Source organism: Aquarana catesbeiana, linkage group LG04 (assembly GCF_042186555.1).
Source record: "Aquarana catesbeiana isolate 2022-GZ linkage group LG04, ASM4218655v1, whole genome shotgun sequence".
NCBI classification, from domain to species: Eukaryota; Metazoa; Chordata; class Amphibia; order Anura; family Ranidae; genus Aquarana; species Aquarana catesbeiana.
The window spans coordinates 310,318,823-310,337,544 of record NC_133327.1 but is presented as its reverse complement, the minus strand read 5'-3'; the positions used below and the strand labels follow the sequence as shown (position 1 = coordinate 310,337,544).

The 18,722-nt window shown below is 41.9% G+C and overlaps 1 protein-coding gene across 2 annotated transcripts in view; it reads left to right on the top strand.

Moving 5' to 3' along the window:
- The window catches only part of LOC141140039 (cyclic GMP-AMP synthase-like), an 89,485-nt gene extending 71,009 nt beyond the window's left edge, over positions 1-18,476 (top strand). Inside the window, exons 5-6 of one of the 2 annotated variants that reach the window (XR_012243886.1) lie at positions 8,443-8,674; positions 18,135-18,260. Coding sequence is in view for 1 of the 2 variants with exons in the window: in XM_073626801.1 (XP_073482902.1) it covers positions 18,135-18,474 (340 nt within the window). In the remaining variant the exon portion in view is untranslated. Of the gene's footprint in view, positions 1-8,442; positions 8,675-18,134 lie in introns of both variants that reach the window. The other variant, XM_073626801.1, reaches the window with a different exon arrangement.
- The last annotated feature ends 246 nt before the right edge of the window (positions 18,477-18,722 follow it).

Genomic DNA, 18,722 nt, shown 5'->3' with positions numbered 1-18,722 from the left:
TATTTTATGTTCCTAAAGTAACAGAATGACTTTCAATCTTAAAAAGACAAAAAAGTGCTAATTTTTTTTTTTAGCATTTTTTTTCAATTTTTCCGAAAATTTCAATTTTTTCCCCAAAAAACAGGGGAAAAAAAGTTTTTTTTTTTTTCCAAGCTTCAAAATTTCCGGAATTTTTAAATTTCTAATCTGACCAGAGTACCTTATTTCACATGGCTTCTCGCAAATTGCAAAAGGAACTTCTTATGGGTTTCTTTCAACAATGGCTTTTTTCTTGCCACTCTGCCATTAAGGCCAGATTTGTGGAGTGCACGACTAATAGTTGTCCTAAGGACAGATTCTCCCACCTGAGCTGTGGATCTCTGCAGCTCCTCCAGAATTACAATGGACCTCTTAGCTGCTTTTCTGATTAATGCTCTCCTTGCGTAGGTTTACGGTTGTGCCATACTCTTGCCATTTTCGGATGATGGATTGAACAGTGCTCTGTGAGATGTTTAAAGCTTGGGATAGATATTTTTTTAATAACCTAACCCTGCTTTAAACTTCTCCACAACTTTATCCCTGACCTGTCTGGTGTGCTCCTTGGCCTTCATGATGCTGTTTGTTCACTAAGGCTCTTTAACAAACCTCTGAGGGCTTCACAGAACAGCTGTATTTATACTGAGATTAAATTACTCACAGGAGGACTCTTTTTACTAATTAGGTGTCTTCTGAAGGCAATTGGTTCCACTAGATTTTAGTTAGGGGTATCAGAGTAAAGGGGACTGAATATAAATGCAAGCCACACTTTTCAGATATTTATTTGTAAAACATTTTGAAATCCATTTATCATGTTCCTTCGACGTCACAATAATGTGCCACCTTGTGTTGGTCTATCACATAAAATCCCAATAAAATACATTTACGTGTTTGGTTGTACATGACAAAATGTGGAAAATTTCAAAGGGTATGAATACTTTTTCAAGGAACTGTATATACAAGTATTGAACAGTTTTTCTAGGAATCGGAGGTGTTCAGAACAGCAGTGTTGGTGATGAAACTGTAGTTGCATTATTAGCATTTCTCTTTTAAAAGTGCCAGTGTAAGCACCTAGGTTGGCACTAGAGCAGCTTGTGAGTTCCAGTAAGGCAAAAAAGTGACGAGGAAAGACCTGTACTTCCTTTTTTTGTATTATGTTGTAACTCTTCACAGTGATTGCTAACTTATTTGCTTTGCCTAAATGAGAGACCTTGTAATATAACAGAACAGAGCTGATTCCTGTAAAAAAAGTTGTGCTGGTTGTCTACCTATCATAGATACTATGTGATAAGTCCTCAAATGTATTTAAGCCCTGGTTCACACTGACAGTGGGAATGAAAGAAGAAATAGGACGGTGCCATTGCCAGCAATTAACGCCGATTTGACACGTCAAATCACATGCCAAATCGCATCAATGTGAACCAGGGCTTTAATCATCATTAAAGCCTTGACTATGGTATTAAAATAGCATGTTAGACATCTTTAACACAGACACATTACTGACATTTAGCTGCATTCCTGATTATATATTATTTCAGATAAGAGGATCATTTCTGTGATATCATCATAGAATTAGGGCTGCAACTAACGATTATTTTCATAAACGATTAGTTGGCCGGTTATTGTTTCGATTAATCGGTTAATAACATCAAAAAATAAGTGTGGTGTATAATTTAGTTAATATGTAAAGTTTTTTTTTAAAAAAAGGCAATTTATTCTTAAATATCTCTATGCCCAATCACTTAGAGAGGAGTTTGATTTACCCGCACATATGCTGTTTAACTATATGCAACTAAGACATGCCCTACGGGCCCAATTCACAGATGGATTCCCTAACACACAAACGCTGCCAATGGTTGAAGTGATCACAGGCGAAGAGCCAGCTAAACTGATATCCAACCTCTATAGCATCATAAGGGCGTGATCAGTAGCAAGAATTATAGATATAGCTACAAATAGGTGGGAAGAGGACATAGGCCCAATAGAAGACTCGGATTGGGAGGAGGCATTATCCGACCGTTTGACTCAATTATATATTATCCACAAAGCCTACCTTACCCCCTCACGGCTGGTCAAATTCTCACGTGACCAGGACCCAAACTGCCCAGGGTGCTCAGCTAACCCATGTTCATTTGTTCATTTAATATGGGAATGTCCAAGCATTCAGCACTACTGGACACAGGTTATAAAATTTTTACACGATCACATGGGTTCACCCCTACAACTTGATCCCAAAACATGCCTACTAGGTATATTGCCAGACGCTGACACTGAAAAGTATTTGGCAATTTTCCTCTACGAAACCTTGTTCTGTGCCAGGAAAGTGATTGCCAGACACTGGATGAGGGCTAATCCTCCCACATTTCGAGCCTGGATTGGTGAAGTAAACAAAACACTGCCGTATAAGCAAGTATTATATAGCCACAGAGGGTGCCCGGGCCAAGTATAACAGAATCTGGGATAGGTGGCTCAACTCCAGTGAAACCTGTATTGAATAACTGCATAAATGAGAGATTATCTGATGTAAGCAATACTTACTATGCGTTGTTTATTCCTTAATGTTAATTGAAATACCATTATGACAATTGGATATGGTTGGAGAACTAAGGGGAGAATATAATGATACTTAGCGCAATGTACCCAAGGACATTAACACAAGTATGACCCTCTGATGTAATGGAAACCGTACCTAACAAACTCTTTTTTTCTTTCTTCCTCTGCTCGCACAAGTGTACTTTGATTATTTGTACCATTGGAACAAATGTATTCCGTATATATATGGTTGTTGTTTTCTTTCTCTGACAATCAATAAACATGCTCTTGTTTAAAAAAAATATATATATCTCTATGCAGTTGTAAATATAAATAACCAACTATATGGTTAGGGAGCAAAATCTCTAATCCACTCTGAGAATAACAGACAGAAGAGATATACTGTATATACTATTAAAGAGTAAATCTGGTAAATATCAGACTCAGAGATCAAATTTTTGTATTAAAAAAAACAAACAAACAATGTCTTCCTTCAAAAAAAAGTGTAATTTTAAGAACGTTCATTTTCGATTTTCTAATTGTTAGTGAGGTCAAATTGATTTTGCGGCAATTTGCGTTTTTGCATTATTTTGGCCAATTTGTTGTTGGGCAGATTAAAAAACACAAATTGTTGCAAAAACGCATTACGTGCTTTTCTGCAGCTTCTCCATTGAAGTATATTGAACCAAAAAGCACAGTTTTGCGTTAAAAAAAAAGTCCCTGACCCTTTCCAAACACGCAGTGGCTGAAAAAAGCATAGATGTGAACGTGTCCCATAGGAAATAATGTAAATGAACTGTAGTGCGTTTCTGCAAAAAGCACCAAAAAACACATAGATGTGAACCAGGTCTAAGACGTTTAGTAAAATAATGGGGTTAAAAAAAAATAAAATTAGCCCTTTATTGTACAAAAAAAGCAGATAATCACTACTGTAAGGGGTACATTTTATTACTGTAGAACTGTGAAAGTAATATTTACAGTAGCGATTATTTGCTCTTTTTGTACTATAAAGGGCTCATTTTAGGTTTTTTTTTAACCCCATTATGTTACTGGCCGATTAATCGATGATGAAAATAGTAATCGATTATTTTCATAATCGATTAGTTGCCGATTAATCGATTAGTTGTTTCAGCCCTACATAGAATAGTATCTATCATAAAGGTGCAGTACAGGACTTGTATTCACAGACCAGGGTTATAGGCAGGTAGGCAGGTTACGTTCAGGCGATCGTACACTAGCAAAATAATTGCTAGGACCATGCCTAATACAAACACGTATAACCCCTCCACTCCATGAAACAAAAAAAGTTTTTTGCTACACTCCTTAGGTGATGGACATTTTCTCCTTTGGAGAAGTTTTTTTCTTTTTAACCATTCCTTTTAACTTCTGACACTTCTATCAAGATCGGACTGCTTATTGCCTTAGGCTAGTTATCAGTTTCTGGTTTAGTACACCTTGGTGTTGTACCTTGGAGACCACTGTGTGGGGTCAGCCTGAAATATACATTACTGATCAGCACTGTCCAGACAGGGTCAGACAGTCAGAGGAGAATGAAAACTCCTGCAACAAGCTTTAACCAGACACTGATATAAGACACAAGACTGCTATATACTGCTAATGAGAAAAGGTACAGTATCTCACAAAAGTGAGTACACCCCTCACATTTTTGTAAATGTTTTAATATATCTTGTCATGTGAAAACACTGAAGAAATGACACTTTGCTACAATGTAAAGTAGTGAGTGTACAGCTTGTATAACAGTCTAAATTTGCTGTCCCCTCAAAATAACTCAACACACAGCCATTAATGTCTAAACTGCTGGCAACAAAAGTGAGTACACCCCTAAGCGAAAATGCCAAAATGGTGCCCAAAGTGTCAATATTTTGTGTGGCCACCATTATTTTTTAGCACTGCCTTAACCCTCTTGGGCATGGAGTTCACCAGAGCTTTACAGGTTGCCACTGGAGTCCTCTTCCACTACTCCATGACGACATCACGGAGCTGGTGGATATTAGAGACCTTGCGCTCTTCCACCTTCCGTTTGAGGATGCCCCACAAATGCTCAATAGGGTTTAGGTCTGGAGACATGCTTGGCCAGTTCATCACCTTTACCCTCAACTTCTTTAGCAAGGCGGTTGTCGTCTTGGAGGTGTGTTTGGGGTCATTATGTTGGAATACTGCCCTGTGGCCCAGTCTCTGAAGGGAGAGGACCATGCTCTGCTTCAGTATGTCGCAGTACATGTTGGCATTTATGGTTCCCTCAATGAACTGTAGCTCCCCAGTGTCGGCAGCACTCATGCAGCTCCAGACCATGACACTCCCACCACCATGCTTGACTGTAGGCAAGACATACATGTCTTTGTACTCCTCACCTGGTTGCTGCCACACATGCTTGACACCATCTGAACCAAATAAGTTTATCTTGGTCTCATCAGACCACAGGACATGGTTCCAGTAATCCATGTCCTTAGTCTGCTTGTCTTCAGCAAACTGTTTGTGGGCTTTGTGCATCATCTTTAGAAGTGGCTTCTTTCTGGGACTACAGCCACGCAGACCGATTTGATGCAGTGTGTGGCGTATGGTCTGAGAAATGACAGGCTGACCCCCCCACCCCTTCAACCTCTGCAGCAATGCTGGCAGCACTCATATGTCAATTTCCAAAAGACAACCTCTGGATATGATGCTGAGAACATGCACTCAACTTCTTTGGTTGACCATGGCGAGGCCTGTTCTGAGTGGAACCTGTCCTGTTAAACCGCTGTATGGTCTTGGCCACTGTGCTGCAGCTCAGTTTCAGGGTCTTGGCAATCTTCTTATAGCCTAGGCCATATTTTTTTCAGATCCTCAGAGAGTTCTTTGCCATGAGGTGCCATGTTGAACTTCTAGTGACCAGTATGAGAGAGTGAGAGTAATAACCCCAAATTTAACACCCCTGCTCCCCATTCACACCTGAGACATGGTAACACTAACGGGTCACATGACATCGGGGAGGGAAAATGGCTAATTGGGCCCAATTTGGACATTTTCACTTAGGGGTGTACTCACTTTTGTTGCCAGCAGATTAGACATTAATGGCTGTGTGTTGAGTTATTTTGAGGGGACAGAAAAGTTACATGCATTATACAAGCTGTACACTCACTACTTTACATTGTAGCAAAGTGTCATTTCTTTAGTGTTGTCACATGAAAAGATATAATAAAATATTTACAAAAATGTGAGGGGTGTACTCACTTTTGTGAGATACTGTATGCTTTGAGCACTGGATCCAGCATTAGAAGCTCACATTGACACATTGTGCAACACGTGTACATGTTCAGCCCTGTGGTCTATCTCTATGGTTCTTAGACCCTGAAATACATAGACAGAGGAATGGGGAATTAGTCACTTTATTAAGTTAATACCTGTTGTAAATGTGGCAAATTTTTCAGCGCAATATCTATTCAGTTTTAAATGTGGCGTTTTTTCCCCTCTGGTCTGAGGATTATGACATAGTGGCCACACGCCTCTCAGCTGATGCACTTCTGCCTGTCAAATTTACCAAAAATGCACACAGCACGTTTGCTTCCTGCTGCCTTTTGCTACAGAGAGACAGCCACAGGAACTCGGTCAGTGCCTTGGTTTTAGCGGTTTCTGCATTTCAGACATGCAAAGTCCTATTGAATCCCCTTACTTAAGCAATGGCAAACACATGCTCAAGGGAGCAAAGACAAAAGAGCCAAATAGCACACATTTTTTTGATGGCTTACAGGAAATTCATAACACTCAGGATGAAACTTGTAGTTGTTTCCTTGTCCTGGAGCAATGTCCTATGATGACACTGCTCCCTCTCCCCTGACCTTATCTCCCTCTCAGTTGCACAACGTGCAGCCTATGTTAAAAGCATATTCTTTGCCACGTCTGAAAACTTTTGGCACTCCTAGAATCTGTGGTTTGCAGGGAACAGAAATGCAACACTTCCTCTCTCCCCCTACCAATCTGTTCAAGAATCAGAATTGGAACCTACAAACTTTTTTGAGGATAAAATAGAGAAAAACAAGGAGGATGAAGATATTGTAGTGGATGCTGCAGAGGATTTTACAATCCGCTCCGTGCGGCAGTGTGAACCTAGCCTTAAGGATTCTGTTGATAAGACATTTTGAAGCCCTTTTAAAGTCCCATTTTGCACTTCTACTTACAGGTAATTCTATTAAGGGCTTACCTGTAGGCATAGGCTTCATTAAGGGGTGGCTATTGAGGCTGCAGGTGTGCTATTGAGACGTGCCCGGGATGAAGGGCGCATGCGCCGTACAGAACAGCACAACAGCTGATTTGACGATCGGCTGTTGTGACGGCGAGGCGGTGGTATTTATCAAAGACTAGCATAAAAAGTTTTGTTTTGCAGCACTGGCCATCTTTAAAATTTCCGCCCTCAACTGCCCATCATTTATAAATCCACCCACAACATGTAGAAATCCGCCCCTCACCGACATGAACTCGCCGCGGGAGCGCGGGGCACAATCTGACAGAAAAATGTATTCTGTCAGCTATTGTGCGCAGTCGCGGTCTCAACAGCTGATTGTCAAAATAGCTGTTGTGCTGTTCCGTGTGGCGCATGCGCCGTTCGTCCCGGGCACTTCTCGATAGCGGGAACTTTCTCGACAAAACACCGGACACAGCGCTTTCCGCACAACCGCGGCACTCTCACTGAGTCTGCACTCCGTGCTTCAGTGACACAGCCAGAGATCAGTGTGAGAGTGAGTCTCCTCCCTTGCTCCACCCATATCATAGAGTTAGGAGGAACATTCTCACACAAATCTCTCCTGTGCTAGTAAGTGCAGACCATGGGGGAGGAGGGAAACTCTGTATACCCAGCATATCTTCTGTATACCCAGCCTCTCTGTATATACCCAGCCTCTCTGTATATACCCAGCCTATCTTCTGTATAACCAGCCTCTCTGTATATACCCAGCCTATCTTCTGTATAACCAGCCTCTCTGTATATACCCAGCCTATTTGTATATACCAGCCTCTCTGTATATACCCAGCCTATCTTCTGTATACACCCAGCCTATCTTCTGTATAACCAGCCTCTTTGTATATACCCAGCCTATCTTCTGTATACCCAGACTCTCTGTACATGCCAAACCTATCTTTTGTATGCCCAGCTTCTCTCTATATATCCAGCCTATCTTCTGTATACCCAGCCTCTCTGTATATACCCAGCCTCTCTGTATATACCAGCCTTTCTGTATATACCCAGCCTCTCTGTATATACCCAGCCTATCTTCTGTATACCCAGACCCTCTGTACATGCCAAACCTATCTTTTGTATGCCCAGCCTCTCTCTATATACCCAGCCTATCTTCTGTATAACCAGCCTCTCTGTATATACCCAGCCTATCTTCTGTATACCCAGCCCCTCTGTATATATCAGCCTCTCTGTATATACCCAGCCTCTCTGTATATACCCGCCTCTCTGTATACCCAACCTATCTTCTGTATACCCAGCCTCTCTGTATATACCAGCCTTTCTGTATATACTCAGCCTATCTTCTGTATACCCAGCCTCTCTGTATATACACTAGCCTATCTGTATACTCAGCCTCTCTGTATACCCAGGCTCTTTGTATATACCCAGCCTCTCTGTATACACAGTCCGCATCTGGTGGTAGGTGACATGACAAGCTCTCTACTGACCCCGATGTAATGAGTGGGGCTTTGTGGCCCCTTATGTAATAATATATAATGTTCTATGTATACACACACGTATATTATATACAGGTGTATGCCCGCCCAAGGGTATGACTCTCTTTACTTCGCTGCTATAGGCTCTAGCCCCAGATCTTTTGTAGACCTAGCAATGCCCTGCCTGTAAGTACAGTGAATATCTCCTAATCTTGCTTTGTTTACACACAGGATGCAGCCGGTGACATCACCGGCGCAGGCAGTCTGAAGGGACAGCATACCGGTGTCATACCTTCAGAGCTTCGTGCCATGGCCAGGCCTCCAGCGCACATGCACAGGAGTGACATCATCGCGGCCCCAGCCATTCATACAGCTAAAGGCCGCAAACCTGGAAGGAAGACTAGGTGAAGATAGAAGCACTGTCAGCGGTGACAGCGCACCACTGGAGGATTTCATTCTAAAGGTAAATATTTCATAATCTGCTAGTATGCAGTGCATGCTAGCACATTATAATATTGCCTTGCAGGTGGCCTTTTTTGTTTAAAGGCTTCCTTTGCCCTTGCAGCTTGGAAATGCTGCCATGTGTATTTGCCAGACTAATGCTAACTGTGCAAGGCAAATGAATGGAAAACATGAACCTTCCTTTTTTTAAAAATCAGAAAATACATTTTATTAAAGAAAATGTTAATTTCCAGAGCAAGTAATGTACAATAATGGAAACACCAGTAAGCAGTACACAAAAATATTTACAGTGATCAAACCAGACTGTTTTTTTCCACAGACGCGTATGCACATCACTCAGAACACCACAGTAATATATTCACTGTTGATAATGACACCACAGGTTAGAAAACCCACATGAATAATGCCAAGTTTGTCCCAGAAAACACTTGCCATCACTTTACCTGCAGACGCAATTGCTCAAATTTTTTTTAGTGATGGTGAGTCTGTGGGGAAGCTATTCCGTGCACGCATTACCACTGTTGTCTGCCATCTTGATTAAAGGTCTCTAGACTGGCCCGCGGCATGTGCGCTGCCTCTCAGTAATAAGAAACACTTGCCACTTAACACTGTGTGTAGTACCAGCACGCTAGCATCCCTTTTGATACCTGTAAAATGAAAAGTCCCGGTTTGACTTAACGCCCCTCGTATAATTGTGTAAGCGCCTGGATAACATTAAGCAAGCAGGGTAGGGCTGCTTGGAGAGCTTCTTCTCATTGATCCTCCTCAAAAGGCCCAATATCTGTCTCCCATCGGCTCACCACTCTAAGGGGTAATCTTCTAGAAAGGTTAACAATAGCATAGTATAACTGTATTTAGAGATAATTCCCTTCACATTAACAGTATTCTGCATTATAGTAAATACAGGACTAGAAGACTGTCACCAAATAGTGTTACCACCTTGCGCCTTTACAGCATGTTGTAAATGTAAGTAGTAAAAATAGTGTGGAAGGCAGAACTTAGTCTACAGCTAAGATAATGGCGTTAAAGAGCCGTTCACAAAAATTATGATGCAAGTGGGTCACACCAAACTCCCGCCATCTACACCTGCGCTGAAGTTTTGCTAATTCAGGATAGGAGTTGTTGCACCATATGAGACTGTATATATTAAAGCCTGAAACCTGCTGGAACTGCTTAGCCACCTTCCAAGTTTTTTCCATTAGTGTGTAGGTGGAAAAAGCTTGTTGGATTGGCAGAATACTAATATAACCTATCTTTGTTGACCCCCTACTCTTAGAGTAGCTGATGCCCTCAGCCTTATTGTTTTGATGCTTTAGAGCGGTGGTGGGCAACTTGAAAATCCTGCCTCTAACACTTCCAGAGGGCCACACAATAGGAATAAAGCACAAAATGAAAGGACTATAGTGCACCTCAGTGCCCCAAAATTTTGGCCCTGTTGCATTTTTTGCAGTGTATTGCAAGTACATGAACAGCATTGGTGTCAGTGAACACAATAATAACCCCCAGAATTGAAGTTCATGGATCCAATAACAACCCCAAGTGTCAGTAGATGCAATAATAATGTCAGTGCTATCAATACCCCCCCCCCCCTTTTCAACAATAATGGCCAGTGGCAATGAAATTTGACCCCCCCGTGACCATCAGTCCAGGGGGAAGGGGAGGAGGTGGGTTACATTTCACTGCCATGATAACAAATGAGGGGGATGGTGGATTAAAATGATTATAAATGCTGTTTTTTTTCTGAAATAGCAAACATGTTAAACTTACTTGCTCAGAGCCATAGACAAACACACAGCGTGGCTCAACCCCCGCTCCCCTCCCCTTTCCTTCTTGCTCCCTCATGATTTGACTGACAGCAGCACGAGCTATTGGCTCCCACTGTGCTCAGCCCAGCCAATCTTATGAGACAAAGGAGAGGGGAGAAAAAAATGGAGGCTGGGCATGGCCCTGGACCAATACAGGACTGAGATAAGATGTAAGTTTTAGGGAAGGGGGCTGGGGGCACTGCAGAGAATACATAAAGGTGAAAATAAAATCCCTTAGCCTTTCCAACCACTAAAATTTTCACTGCCACTGACAAGCGGGGGGGGGGGGGGGTTATGGTCATTGGCATTGAAAGCTAACCCCCCCATCCCCATATTGATGGTCATGGCAGTGAAAGTTAGCCCTCCCTGCATTGGTGGTCATGGCAGTAAGAATTAATGCCCCTCCCCTACCCCATTGGTGATCACTTACCAGATCATAGGTTCCCACACCGCTCTCTCTCCACACCGCTCTCTCTAACAGGCCTGTTATTTTAATTGTACTTTGGGTGGAGATAACATCCGCAGTATAGTTTATAGTTTTCCTTTTAGTGTTGAGTGCTGGAACACAACAGCCTGCAGGCCACATGGGAGCAGGCATCTATGTACTTCACCAACTCTCTAGCATATGTGTAGGGCATATTCTTGTAAGAGGCACCTTACACACATGCCTGTTGATATACTTTAATAAATTCATCTATGAAGTCATTGAGGGAAAGGTGTATATACTTTACAAGAAAATGCCGAAGTCTACTATCTCTATACTCGGTGAAAGGGGTCATTTCGCTCAGCTCAGGCATCAACTTCAAAACAAAAGCTTAGTACTAAGCCTGCCCAGAAGCCCTCCTCAAAATGAGGGGGCGCCCACACTTCTCAGAATGGGGGGACATCTATTGGCATTTGTCCCAGTCCTTTGGGCCCAATCTGCCATTTTAGGGAGTACAAAATAGATTTTCTATCACTGCCCCTTCCTCTCTTCCTGCCCTACAATCTGCAGATTTTCTGGAAACCTTGTGCCAACTTTAGTCACAAGGAGTGGTTGTACCAGTTTCTCAGGGGAAAGGTTTTTCTTCTTTTTTTTTGCAAACCTAGTCACAGTTCCCAAAAAAACAATGGAGGTATCTGCTCCACATTGAAACTAGATGTGGAATCAGCAAGATCTGTCATTGCTTTTCTCAGACAAGGGGGGTTTCTAATATCAGTAGACAAAAAAAAAAAAGCTTACAATATCTATACATCCCAATCTTTCCCACAGATCAAGGCTTTCCACTTTTTGCTATAGGGAACCAACACTTCCAATGTGTAACACCACCATTTAGGCTCACCTCTGCACCTCAAGTAATCACAAGTTGCTTGCCCCCACTTCTTGCTCTGCTGTGGACCAAGGGCATTAATGTCACAGGATACTTGGACAATCTTCTGCTGAAGGACGCCTCAGCCACATTATCTGCTAACTTCCAAAGGATTCCATCAAATCTTCTTTTTTTATATAATCTTTATTTTATAAATTTTTCATTTTAGACAACATATATATGACTTTTTTATATCTTATAGATACAGCAATTTCCATTATACAAGTAAACTCATCTTCATTTCTATAGCCTTAAACTTTTATTATCCTCTATTTCTCTTTAGAGTTTCTCTATCACGTTATACATCTATGCATGTATCTATTTTCAATTAATATAACAGTTCAAAATACTATCTACCTCCTAAAATTATTTTACCAAGACTCACACAAAACAAACAAACTCAATGCACATAAACCATACACACTCCAAAAAAAAGGGGGGGGGGGGGAGGGGGGCCATGTAAAACTGCTCTATATATATTTAGATAATATTGCAGAGGTTCTGAACTCCTCCCATTGTTGCCATATCCTTAAAGTTTGTTCTCTTAGACCTGCTTCTGTCTTTCCTTCAAATCTTCTTTAATCATCTTTCCAAAGCCCGCCCTCCAGCCCGCACATGATCTGGGGTACCTGGGTCAAATCTTGAACACAGTCCAAAGCCATCATTTTCCTTCCTCCAGAAAAAAAGCTTCTTTAAGGGCCCCCATCTGCACCCACAGATCCATAAGGTACCCCTCAGTTTGCTTCTGTATGAGGGTTCTAGGCCTAACAGTAGCCTCCTTTTAAGGCAGGTCCCTTTGCCCAGTTTCACTTCAGCTCATTATCCTCATGTGATGGAACAAACTGACCCACTCTCTGGATCGCCCTATGCATCTATCCAGCCAGAGAAAACTCCCTGGCATGGTGAGCTCTACCTCTGCCCTGAAGTCTGGAAAGTAATTTCTTCACATGACCTTGATGGCGGTGACAATGGATCAATGGATTCCAGCTTCACAGGCTAGGGAAGGGGGGGAGAGGGAGTCTACAACTTACTGAGGTCCTCCGAGGTGCCAACAAGACTTCCCATCAACATTCTGTAATGTAGAGCCATCAGATTAACTTTACAACATTGAACCCCCCTTCTGCAAGGTCACCTAGTCAGGGTGCAGTCGGACAATTCCACAGCAGTAGCCTATGCAAACCATCACAGGGGGCACCAGAAGTCGAGCTTCCCCAAGAGACACACAGTTTATACTCTCCTGAGCAGAAATTCATATTCCAGGTCACTGTATCGTTCAGTTCCCTGGTGTGGACAATTTCCCAGGCAGATTTCCTGAGCTATCAATGTCTCGACTTGGGGGAATGGTTTCTGCACCCCGAGATCTTCCAAGATGTCTGTCAAAGGTGGGGGAAACCAGATATGGACATTCCATCTTCCATGTTCAACCACAAGCTAAACAGATTTGTAGCCAGGACCATCTGGCCTTTTGAGGTAGATGCCCTTGTAATTTCTTGGATTCCATTCTGGCTCATATATACCCTACCTCTGATAAAGATTCTCCCTTGACTGCTGTGCAAGATAGCGATAGACTCCTGTTGAACAAACCTTGGTCTGTTTCAAACAGACCAGACTTGCTGGTGCTGGGCCCCCTATTCCACCCTGCTTCTCAGTCACTGGTTTTAAAGACATAGCTGTTGAAACCCAGGCCCTGAAGGATAGGGATATTTCTGACTCTGTTATCACCACCTTACTCGTTGAGAGAAAATCTACCTTGTGCAGAATCTATCATCTAGCATCACTTTGCCTGTTGCAAGGACAGGTAGCAGAGTACCACGGAATACACTTTTGTTCATATTTTCCACCTTTCTGCAATTTGCTCTCGACCAGTGCCTGGCCCCAAGTACCTATTCTCCTCCAGAAACCTCTTACTTCACAATCCTTAATAAGGACTTATCTTCACAGAGTTGCTCATATAAATCCCCCCAATTAGGCCCCCTAACTTGGGATCTGAACCTAGTGATCTCTTTACTTTAGACAGCCGATTGGCGATATCCTATTGGAAGACGTAAGATTGTCGGTGGCCATTATGTCTGCTAGGCATGTTTCTGAGCTGACAGGCCTTTCTTGTAAAGAGCCTTTTTTTATTGCACAGGGACAAGGTGGTCTTGAGGCCAAGACCTTCTTTTCTACCCAAGATGGTCGCTCTTTTCCACTTTGTGAGGATATTGCCCCTTATTCCCTGTGTCCTGTACCAAAAACTCACCAGGGAAATTTCCCTACACTGCCCGGATGTTGTCAGGGCTGTCAGGATCCTCCTTTCCCCATCAGAGCTCCTTCCCCAAGGCCTGTTCTGTGTCTCTATGGCTTTCCAGCCTCAAGCGTCCCTATCCCAGATTTGCAAAGCCATCACCTGGCCCTCTGCTCACATGTTCTCCATGTTTTACCAAATGGATGTTCAGGCTGACACCAGCTTTCGCCGCAAGGTGCTTCAAGCGGTCACCTAGGTTTTCGGTGTCCTTAACTCATTTTTGTGGGGCTGTTGGCAGTTCTGTTTATAATGTTGTTGTCCATCCTTAGTTTATTGCTTTGGGATGTCCCATAGTCTATTACACTGCTGAAAATTTCAAGTCCTGAGCTACTAATCAGGCCTTAAGGGTTATTCGCCACCAGTTCCTCCACCCCTAAACATGCCCTGCTCTCTTCTTCTCCTCTCTCTGGGCAATTGCTGGGAGAACAGCTCCCATTCAACCCCGCCTGCCGGTGGCGCTTGCCCCACCCCCACCCCGAGGCAGCCCCATACTCGCCCTCAATTTTCTAAAATGCGAGCAGGCAAGTGGAAATTTTGAGGGCTGGTCTATGAATGCAAGCAATGAATGCAAGCAATGTATACTGTACTGTACAATTTAAGATATTGGGAATTTTGACTTACAGTACCTGAATAGTCCTTGTCTTTGAGTACAATACAGAATACAGGCCCCTCACCTCTGTTTTATATGGTCACTCCTTATTACTTGCACAAAATACTGGAGTTTCACTGAGTGAGTGGGGCATTTTTTGCCAGTGTCCTTTCACCTGAAGGTAGCATGCATATAACCGTGGTCTATGAATACAAGCACTTTGTCCTGTAGTGTACGTCAAGACAAAGAATTTACAAGTAAGTCAGAATTACCATTTTTGTACAAGGCTCACTTACTTTGTTCCATGTACAGAACCCTGTGTTGTTAGTAAACACAGGGCTCTGTACTGTCATTCGCTAAGCCGATCAGCAGGTCCCGGCCATAAATCATTGGCTTGGACCTGCTAACCGACTTCCGTGTAGGGAATGACAGCACAGAAGGGAAAATGCCAGATCACGTACATGTTCCGACGCAGCATGGCCGTCCTGCCACAGTAAAAAAAAAAGGTGGTGGTTGGTCGGCGAGTGGTTATTAAATGTCATTTTAACCTATTTACCCTGGCAATTTGAAAATAATTACACCTTTGGCCATGTAACTCAAACAATTAGAGCCTATCCTGAGTTCATGGTACCGAGTTTGACCACAGAATCACATTACAAAAGGGAGGTTCTAATTGTCTCTGCAAAAACACCATTATATAAGCGTACTATACCAGATTCTTTTTTTGCAGGGTACAAATATAGTTTTGGGTAAACGTTATAGACCCCAGTCATTTACTGGTGGTCTACAAGTCACTTATTTAAAGCAGAACTTCACCCAAATAGGGAAGTTCCACTTGTCTGCCTCCTCCCCCCCCCGCCCCCTCTCTAAGTTTTGGCACTCTATTTTTTTTTGGGGGGGGTGAAAGAGCGGGTACCTGGTGTTGACATGTACCCACTCCCATTTCTGGTCTGATCATTAAGGCGATCTGAGTGGAAGTTACCCCCCTTTCACATCACAGGTCTCATAATGCTGAGGGACTATTCACAAAGTGCAGTGCAGCTCATGCATGCACAGTGGGAAGCCTACCATGAAGCTACAAGCTGTTACAGCCAGCTTCCCAAAGTAAACATGTTTCTAGGGTGAAGAACCACTTTAACAACACATGCAGTAGGAAGATTAATCTAATTTTTAAAATAGGCCCCCATGTGTTCTTAGCCTGGATAAAAATCTATTAATCAGTCTATATAATACTTGCCTGTATGCAAACCTGAAAGTCCTTGCAAAGATGGCCAAATAGCATTGTGTAAGTGGAACAACTATCCCTAATCAGAGAGGTTGTCCTTCAAAACAATCTGTCACCCACATATAATTCTATTTTAACATCTCTTCCCTGATGTTTTGGCAACTTTTCACACAGGCCATGTAATTGAAATGAATAACACCTGTCCGAGACTTTCTAGCACCAGTGTGAATGAATTATGGAAATAGAACACAGGGTCATTTCACACCTCCCATGTTTTTCAACATCTGCCTTGACACATTCCATGGTGGTTGGATTACCCATGTGTTTATACATTTTGGGGTACGTTTCTGACAATTATTAAAGCTAAACTCCAGGAATTCAGCTATTTTGTAAAATGTGCTGGATTAGTAGGGGATAAGGCCAATGAGATGCATGCCGCCTTATGGAGGTATTTCTTTAATTTACAGTTTAAATTTTTCCTTAGCGCCAGAAACATTGCTATCACTATGCTTCTGTCACAGTGACGCTGGATCCTCTGGTGAAAACACAGTGTCCCTCCTGTCAGAGCTCCAGGAGTATTGTAATAGCTGCATATACTGAGCTCCCTAGGTGGCATGCACCTTGTTGGACTTAAGTCATAGTATACCAGCACATTTTACAAAGTGGCTGCATTCCTGGAGTTCAGCTTTGAAGTTTAACTAAAGGCATTTTTTTTTTTGATAGAGTGGAGCGGGATTAAAACATTTGTCAGGGTTTTTAGTGCTGTCTGTGCTCCCATTAGGGAGATTCACCCTCTTTGTCCTGTTTACAGTTATCATCAAAAGTGAAAGTAAAAGAAAATTCCAGATTTTAGATTGTCTCCAGAACAGGAATATCTTCCAACAGGGACACTAGTTCTGGTAACCTTGGTGACAAAAAGGGATTCCCTCACTTCAGAGAGATTTTCTCTCACTGTTTGGCTATAAGACAGGAAGTGAAGGGAAATCTCCCCAATGGGACACAGATGGCAAAAATAAACCTTACGGGAGTTATAACCCCCCTTTCTGTGTTGCCTTTATTTCTACGTTAAAACTGAGAAAGCTACCCCTGTGGGTCTGGACCCAAAGTTATGTCTCCTGGGTCTACTACCTGACATAGATGTGGACAAATATCAGGCAATATTTGTATATGAAACCTTATTTTTACATCCAGTAGATTGTAGTCGACTAAAATGTCCTACGTTTTAGTCGACTAAAATCTTCAGTACATTTTAGTCGACTAAAACTCATTTTAGTCGTCTAAAATCTAATGGGTGTAATTAAATTGTAATGCATTAGTTAACATTTCTCTACAATTTCCAAACTCATTATATACTGCTGGAGTGAAAAATCTAATATGCTAGTATTTATGGTATTGAGGTATGAACATGCACTACAGACCAGTGTTAATTTTGAAGTCAAATTTCTATTTAGTTTTAGTCTTAGTCTTTTGACCAAAATGGCATTTTAGTTTTAGTCCAATTTTAGTCCTTTGACTAAAATTCCAAATTAGTTTTAGTCGTATTTTAGTCATCTCAATTGTTTTAGTTTAATCGTATTTTAGTCGACTAAAATAGTATTCATTTAGTTGACTAAAATGTTTTAGTCAACTAAATTAACACTGGCTTAGGAGTTCATGATAATACAGTATTGGCATCCTAACACCCCTGTGAGTTCTCTTTACAAACAGAGAGAGTAACCAGGCAGAACCAATAGCTTAAATAGCTGGATTGAGTTTGTGAAGATCTCCATGCCAGACTGAAAAGGGTTCTGTTTTAAAGGGACAGTCCACCCAAAGCTCATATTTCGGTTCTTGATAGATGTTATAGAATTAACCTATCCGTCAGTCTCTCAGGGACCCGGTTAATGCTTGCATTTCTGGGTTTGTACACCTGCTGATTTCATTACAATGGTGTCCTATTCTCCACATTTGATTGTTTATAAAGTTTATATAATGGAGAATGCAACAGGAGGTGCTGTGACACACAAAGTGGGGACGGAACACCTAAAACTTCTAAGTGGACACAGAGTTTGAAGTTACCACAAGGAGAGGAGTATCCAAGACATATACAAGACCAGAATCTTTCCCTATAACACAAATAACACTTTTCGGCTGACTTACTCTTTATTATAGTTATAAAAATAATCAACTCATTCTCCCTATTTCTTTATTCATTATACTCTGACAGGAAAAAATGCCTTAAACTGCTGAAGCATTTACTGGAACTGCTTAAAAATGATGGAAGACAGGGAAAAAAGCTGGATAAGTTCTGTTCGTATTATGCAAAGACTGCCTTGCTTCACCTATGTGCAAAACATCCTAGAGATGAAGAATGGAAACTAGAAGACCTAGATATGTGCTTTAACAGATATATACAGTTTTTTCTGTCTTGTCTTGCAGATGCGTGTCTACCAAATTTTTTTATACCATCGCATAATCTCTTCAACCAGGACAGTGTTGATTGCAATTTGCTTTATGATCTAATAGTTGATGAAATAAAACACGGCTATCCATTGTTTAACTTATAGAACTGGACCCTGGCTCTAAACAGTGGCCAAGCTTTAGATGTTGAGGGTCACACTCCCAGTTCATCGTGTCCCACTGCCAATCCATTGTGTCCCAACTGCATGAAACAATTAAGGACGATAATTCTACCTCAAACCGAAAAGCTGAGGGTTTTTGCAAGGTCAATTGTGGCAAAATAGGTCAAAACTTTGAAAACATTTAAATTCACAGTTGATATATATATATTTTTTTACTGTTTTACCTGCCAAAA